The sequence below is a fragment of the Pygoscelis adeliae genome, unplaced genomic scaffold (assembly GCF_000699105.1).
Source record: "Pygoscelis adeliae isolate BGI_AS28 unplaced genomic scaffold, ASM69910v1 Scaffold181, whole genome shotgun sequence".
Lineage (NCBI taxonomy): Eukaryota > Metazoa > Chordata > Aves > Sphenisciformes > Spheniscidae > Pygoscelis > Pygoscelis adeliae.
Genome location: NW_008824360.1, coordinates 4,238,649 through 4,246,747, shown reverse-complemented (window position 1 = coordinate 4,246,747; position 8,099 = coordinate 4,238,649). Strand labels below are relative to the sequence as shown.

General features: G+C 40.2%; 1 protein-coding gene across 1 annotated transcript in view; it reads right to left on the bottom strand.

The window, feature by feature from the left end:
- The window catches only part of CACHD1 (cache domain containing 1), a 75,154-nt gene that overhangs the window by 21,278 nt on the left and 45,777 nt on the right, over positions 1 to 8,099 (bottom strand). The window contains exons 8-12 of the mRNA XM_009319826.1: positions 6,551 to 6,784; positions 3,786 to 3,935; positions 3,092 to 3,215; positions 2,458 to 2,575; positions 562 to 730 (exon numbers count right to left, since the gene is read on the bottom strand). Of these exons, the coding sequence (XP_009318101.1) occupies positions 562 to 730; positions 2,458 to 2,575; positions 3,092 to 3,215; positions 3,786 to 3,935; positions 6,551 to 6,784 (795 nt within the window). The remainder of the gene's footprint in view (positions 1 to 561; positions 731 to 2,457; positions 2,576 to 3,091; positions 3,216 to 3,785; positions 3,936 to 6,550; positions 6,785 to 8,099) is intronic.

The window sequence follows — 8,099 nt, the reverse complement described above, 5'->3', positions numbered from 1 at the left end:
TTTAAGGTACCTTGAAGGTAAGGAGGGTCTGGAAACCATTACACCACAGGAGTTCTCACAGTTTCGCCCAACAAGCATAACTTCCGACTTCTCATGGATTGATGGTATTAAATGCTTATGGCAGTGAAAAACTTGCATAAATCCAAAGTCAAAAAGTACTCCTGCACGACTGGCTGGGACTTCATTCTACTTATGTTATTTGTCAATAAGCTGCTTTACAGCCAAGAGAACAGAACTTAGTTTTAAGCTTGGTGAGACATTTCTCACTCTCCCCACTCCACTTTCTGGGAACTTGATCAAGCAAGACTCACGGTGCATTTATCTCATACTCTGACGAGCAGTCCCACTGCGTTCACCCATGCAAGTGCTTGCCACTGAGCAGGGTAGCTATGATCAATGAAGACCTATAAGAAGGTACGGCTGATTAGAAAATCAGCCCTGGAAATAAAAGCATTTCAAGAGAAGAGTATTTCCAGTGTTTTGTGAAGAGAGTTTTACTTTCTGCTGCCATGCTTTATAGAAACATGCATGAGGTCAAGACGAACTGCAAGAAAGCTTTACCTAAGGTAGCCAGCTGCTTGAAGTGCAGGCAGGCATTTGGCTGGCCCAGCAGATCCAGTCGATGATACAGGAGCTTGCTGCTGGGGACAGTGTTGAGATTCTTCAGCTGTTTAACAGGTATTTCTGGCTGTATCACCACGACACACAGAATAAAGGATGTGTCCTGGACCTGAAAAACAAGAGCAAGTCATCAAACAGAAACAAAAAGGTGGAGGTGCTACAGAACTTATTTTCTATTTAGCATTCATTCTCTTTTCTTTAATTGCTCATCTCGTCCACCTCTGGAAGGTGGCATCCACACTTCGCCATACTCTGAAGGATCACAGTTCCCACCCTCTCTGAAAACAAACAATTCCCTTTCAAAGAAGCTAATACGGACTCGATCCTACAGAAAACAAGAGAGAAGGATTGCGCAGATAAAATTTTCAAGCCGTATTGGTCTCTATGCAGGGTAGAGACTTGATTACAGCAACTCAGTCCCATACAGCCACATTCCAGCCTGTAACTATCCTGAATGTATTGGAGCCACTAAGTTGTACAAAAAATACTTTTCCACAGCCTATGCACAAAATAAAAATATTTAGTTTTCAGGAAAAAAAGACTGCATTAAGACTTTCATTTTGTTCCTCAATTTGCAATAATTTCTAACACTGTTTCGTGGATACTTTTTGAAGTGTCATTACCAGAGGAGAGGCTTCAGGTTCACAGTTGATAAAAACACACTGGTATTCCCATTATGAAGAACACGGACAAATTAGCTCTCAAAAATACGATTTTATCATTACCACTCTTAATTGCATGCTGCATGTGTCACATGCTTTACTGGTTTGTATATTTTAAGTATCCTATAGTACATCAGACTAACAAAACTTGGGAGTTGCCCAGCTGCTCTGCAAGGGTGTTTGATATTTAATGTAGCATTACAACATTAGAAAATGTCACATCCTCCTATGTGAATTTCTGTTACACAATGACAGATTTAATCTCTTAAAACTGCTCAGCTTAATCTTTTAGGTTGGATTTAACTTAATACTGTGAAATGATCCACAAGTACCCTCCTAAGTTTGTTGGCACAAAGAAGTAGTCAATTATTTCTGGCATCAGCGAAATTCACCTGGATTATATTTAACCTTAGATCCCATTTTAATCCCTGGGTCAAGATTAGCGTTCAGATATGTTCAAAACTGAAGAAAGGACAGCTGCTAGAAGCTCTCTTAAAGCTCTTACAATTGGTAATATAGCCTGTTGCATACACATCGTACTCAGTTTCAATGAAAGCTTCAATATAACCAATGTTTGTAAGAAAAGTGTTAAATTACCGCAAACATCATCACTGGGTACTGATACAGTTCTGCAACAAGATAGTATCAGAATGAGAAGCTGACATTTTCCTAATTGTATTAATTAATGGATTGTACCACTCTGCCCCAAACGTAACAACAGTATGAAACAAAAGAATGACTTAATACTAAACTCTGCCTCAGCACTGTATTGAAATGTGGTCTCTGGTAACGTGTTTACGTGTCACCTGGCTTGCAGTATGACATCCAGACCAGTATAGCTTTACTTCCATTGGGAAAGCACAAGTATAATCTCTATGTAACTGCACATTACATGTGTCTTATGAAATGAGTGCCTTCATGAAGAAAGAGCACCACATATCCATGCAGACACATCTCTGAAAATGACACGGTAACAAACCTGGAATAGTATTTTCATTGGTTCTTCACTGGAACAAAACCCCCCACATTCATGCAGTTTCTGAGTAATTCAAAACTTTCATACTTCAGTACATAGCAATACTTCATGCTTCATTATATTCAATACATTAATGTACTCTTCAATATAGGAACTTACTCTATGCCATCCTGCAATAGTGTCACTTTTGTTCCTTACCATTTTCCAGGCATAGCTGACATTGTAGGCTTCTTTTCCAACTTCTCTCAGTTTGTTTACATGCCACGACAATGAGGAGTTCACAGGAACCGTAATGATCTGGCTGCCCAGGGGAATGCTATATTGGCAAATATAACATACAGCATTTTATTAAACACTAAGAAAGCTCTTAAGCAAAATCCATCTACTGTACATTTATAAAAATACCGTAAGATATGAAGAGATTAACTGTTATCTGCCTTAGGTGAAGAAAAAGTGTACGTATGCTGAAAACGCACTTGTGTACTGACACACTTTGGGTTAAAACACATACTCGGATAAGACAAAGGCTAAAGAAAAACCCAGACCAAATAGTGGAAAATCTTCCTGACATGGAAGAGAGACATTAGAAAGAGTATCCCCCAGATGAGCTGTGGAAACCACTGCTTAGCACACCAAGCGATAAAATGAAGAAAGTTGGAGGAAAAACCAAAGCAGAACTGTTCTGCATTTGTGTGTGTGTGAATAAATCCATCCGAGTAACCAGATATTGTAGGAAAAGGAACTTTACCTTATATTCTCTTAAAACTCCTCTAGAAATACTTCTAGTGCTCTAAGGACTGCTAATGTTTGGATTTGCATCCCGGTTCCTTACCTAAGGATGTTCTGGCGCACTAGCTCAAATTTAGGAATGTTCTCATAATGGATAATATCTGTGTGGAGTGGTGGTTCAGACAACAGGTAGGGCCTGGTAAGGGATGGGTGCATAAGAGTGTATCCTAAAAAATAAAGACACAAAACCAGACATTGAATGCATTACAACAACTGAGTCCAGGATGAATATTTGCAGGAGAAAAAAAATAATACAGTAACTACATACAATTTTTTTACAAAGGCTTAACAAATGTAAGTGAACCAGCAATATTATCATCAAGGAAGTTGTACACTAAGAACTTGGTAAGTTGCAAATGAAAGACAGCTCAAAGAACCAAGCAATAAAAAGACGTTGGGATCAGAGGAAGAGAGCTGAACACATATACACCAGTTTTGCCTTTTGCCCTACACATATAGAAAACCTTGATGTTACACATGTAGAAAACCTCAACGGCAAGTAAGCATTTCCACATCAAAATTCCAGTACAGAAATTTCAAGTCAGGAATGCACCTACAGTCTCCAGCTGTCCGGCAACTCTCAGGCAAAACTAACCAAACAACATGCAATTAATCTTTTAATAAATATTATCATTCATTACCTATAGATTATTTAGAGACATGAGAATTAAGAGTTTCCTTTTGATGGTTAATGATCTCAGTGGGACTGGAAGAGATTATCTGAGCTAAAAACTTACCTTTATTATCAATGAGGAAAGTGTAGGAACCCAAGGAATCTTGATAATAGGTGACATCTTCCAAGATATAGGCGAGATTAACATCTACTCCAACAATCCCTAGTAGCAGGTTTCCAAAGTAACACGGTTTACTTACAGTCATTATCAGGCCTTAGAATGAGAGGAATAACATAAAACCGTCAGCAATAATATCTAGTTAATTATTTTTAGAGGAAACAGAGCACGCGCTTTATCATTTTAAAATGTTATACAGTTAAATTTTTATATAGTATTCCTTGCTGGAATATGGACAAAAATTGGCATGCCTACAGGGAAGCTGAGCAGGTTATCTGTCATGTCTGGCTGGTTTTAGCCACTCTCCCTAATTAGTTATTTCTATGTTTCTAGTAGTGACCTAAGGTACATTTAATCAATTTATTAAAATACACACCACAATTAATGTTTTGGGGTTTTTGTCAGTCTACAAGTAGATGCCATAAGAAATGCTTTTGCATGAAGAGCCAAGGTAGTATTTTGTTCCTTTAATATCATTTAAGGCACTTTAAAAAATAGGGGGATGAGGGAGGAAGAGAATTTGTACTTGTAAAGCAACAATAGGGATAAATTATTGCTCATCTAATTGCATATTCAGAATATTAAATGTCCTCTGCTTAACTAAATCCCAATATGGACACTGTACTGGGAATCATACCCATAATTACACAACGGTTTGGGACACATCTTGTGCCTGAGGTAAGAACTCTCGGTAATACCTTATTTCTCTTACTTTCTACACCACTGCTATATGGAAACTCAGAGATTCTTTTCCTTTAAACCAGTATAAAATTCATTTGCATGTATAAGCTTTTAAGTACACTTTGATATTTATGTAAGACAAACCTTCTCTATTGCACCATTTCTAATCCTTCTGTTGCTCAAATTTTCCATTATGCTTGGATGTGGCTTTGAGAGAGAGTAATAATACAGCTTAATTAACAAGGTTAGGAAATGCAGAACGTAGCAAGCATTCTGACGCAGAAGAGATTTGCTCAGGAATAGTCTTAAATTTGTTTTGGGACTCAACACACAAGGCAAACGTGCAACCTAGACTCAGCAGCCCTTCAAAACTATTCAGCGTAACCATCAACCACTCCTACGTACTAGCCAAGACTAAGAACACGCAAAGTCCTGAATGAAGAAATAAAGAATTTGCTCAATTGTCAAAGCAATATAAAAATCACCAATATATTTCCTAACATCACTGTGATGGTCACATCTCTTTACAGAGCACTGGAGCAGTGCTAGAGAAATGTCAGGTGAGCTGCCCAAGAACTAGCAGGGGTAAACCCTACAGCTCTGATCTTCCAAGTGTGTACGTTGAGCTTTAGGAAGGGCACCAGATCCCAAAGGTAAAAGGAGCAACAGCACCGCAGCTTACAACTGATGACACTTAAGCAAGCATTAGCTCAGGCAGTGGGACCCACGGCTGGGTGTGTGTCCAGCTGGGGGAGCTCTGCCAGCACTGTGGGAGCAGCCTAAGACCGCTCCCTATCTCCTGAACCTGCCCCTGTCAAGAACCCAAACGGGATCACCCTGCAGTGCATGCTTACCCTGAGCACAAATTAAACTGTCTAATTTCTGCAATTCTTACATGTATGTCATCTTATACACATGCTGGTACGCTCCCAGAAGTCTCTATCGGTATCTACACCTTCAGTCTCTCCATTACTAAATGTAGTGGTGAGATCAGATCAAGTTGAACACACAGTGTTTGGTAATGTAGCATCTAGTTTTAAGGTAAAAGGGCAGATCCATGCACCTTCCCACCACGTCAGCATAAATTAGAAACCAACGGGAGAATGACACTACAGACATCTGCTGCTTTAAGATACTCTTCAGCACGCATTCACAGTCTGCAGAAAAATTGTCACCAGGCTTCCACTGAACTCAGCATATCCCGTGCTCCAGACTGTCCGAGCCATCACCAGCCAGCTCAGCCTTCCTGTCCTGTCTGGTGCTGGGGGCAGACAAAGTGTGCTGAAGCTAAAAGGAGAGCTAAGGATAGCACATTTGGGACAATATTTAATAATCTCTCCTTGTGCCATTTGCTAAGATGGCTGCCTTCCCCCTCTTACAGAGGTCTGACTGCCAGCGTCCAGCATCCCCACCTTTACAGCCTGGCAGCGGTGAATGGATGCTAAACTAGTTGTGAAGAGTCACTGCTTGGGGTGCAAAGACAGAAAAAAGGAAACTCCAGCCAGAAGAATGACTCAAAAGTCACGTGCACGGCTCCACAGGAAAGGGAGGCTCAAACGATAACAACTTTTTCTCTCCTCCACTGTGGGGACCTATGCAATCCCTTGAGTCTACCTGTAAGACCTCAAGACATATAGAAGTACTGAAATAATGAACGCTGCGATGGTGCAGCATGGTCACGGCTGTCATTGCAACACAAGATTGCTTCCCTCAAGTACAAAGAATTTCTCTCCACAAATTAAATTATGGATGCTGTATACATACACATATATAAGAACAAATTTTACCCCTGAGAATCCAAGCTGAATCTATCTACTCCATGTCTTATTACCACTTTTTTCAAAACTAGATCTTCTGCAGATAAAAAACCTATGGCATGAAAGGCTAATTATATATTTGTCTTGGGAACACACCTAAAACATCACCTTGGGAACATCACCTTATAAGACTACAGTATATTTAGGAATATGTAAGCAAAAAGGAACCTCATCTCTTACGTTTTTATACCTAAATTCAGTGTAAGCACTTACCGTCTCCCATTTCATCTGAGAAAGGCAGACTGAAGACTGCCTCATCGATCATTCGGTTGGGGAGGTTTGTGTAGAATCGGCCAACTGTAGTTTCCAGGTTACTCAGCTGGTTTAGGACCATCATGCTTCCCTTGATCACAGGTAGGGCTGTTCGGTCCGGCACCCCGTACTTCACCGAGTTCTGCTCTGCCAGGTCTCGCAGAAAGGCCAGTTCCTTCAAACCTGTCACTCCCTCTGAAACAGAGATGCGAGAAATAGGAAGGAGATAGAAGCAGCTTACTTTCAATCAAGACTTCTGTATCTTACTCCAAAGTATTGTCAACAAAAGCAAAATGATACATATGCTATACTGTAGGACTGAAAATACTATAGGCTTATTTAAGCGATAAGGTAAAGTGCTGAAAAACTAGTATGGTTTTAGGAAAAGTAATTAACTAATATGAAATTTAATAAGATTGCCTCTCACATACTGTTGCACGGTGCAAAAATTCAACACGCTGTTCACATCACCACTTTAAACAATATCTTTTAACAAAGACTTATGTGACCCATAAATCCACAGGACAGCTCTTTGTTCTCCACTGGTGGCTAGTCCACATAAAGGACCAGGAGCATATTATACGCCCTTGGAGATAACAGGCTTTGTTCTTTAGCTTAAACATTACAGTTTCACATTTTACTTAAGTCCCAGGCTCAATTCCTGCAGACAAATCAAAGACTTCTGTACATATTAGGTCTCAAATGAGTATTTAAATTTACAGTCAAACGATACATTAGCTTAAGCATTAGTTTCCCTGGCTGGAGTCCGTGTGCAATTTTTAGTAATACAACATATAGCCTTCTTATTAAAAATGCTTTGTTGGAAAAAGCACAGGATGCCAAACTACTGTGTGTGTGATCTTCATATTTAACTTCACTCTTAAGTTGGGTCCTAAGTTATCAAAGCACTTCAGATTACGTTTGATGTTCCATTCATGCTCCTTGGCTAATGACTGAAATAGAAGTCACATATACTCTCACTTTGCTGCACGAGGAACATGGGCAGTGTCAGGAAGGTTTACAGTTGCAATAGTTATCAAATTTAATTCAGTCTGGTTACCACTAGACAATTTAGGCAACAATACTTTATATCCTGAGCAGCTGCATTGTGATATATAAGCTTATAGTGGCTGTCCTGGTTTTGGCTGGGATAGAGTTAATTTTCTTCCTAGTAGCTGGTACAGTGCTGTGTTCTGGATTTAGGATGAGAACAATGTGATAACACACTGATGTTTTAGTTGTTGCTAAGCAGTGTATACTAAGTCAAGGACTTTTCAGCTTCCCATACTCTGTCAGCGAGGAGGTGCACAAGAAGCTGGGTGGAGTATAGCGAGGAGAGCTGACCCAGACTGGCCAGAGGGATATTCCATACCATATGACGTCACGCTCAGTATATAAACTGGGGGGAGCTGGCTGGGGGGTAGTGATCGCTGCTTGGGGACTGGCTGGGCGTCGGTTGGCGGGTGGTGAGCGGTTGCATCACTTGTTGTTCCCCCTCCCCCCCCCCGGT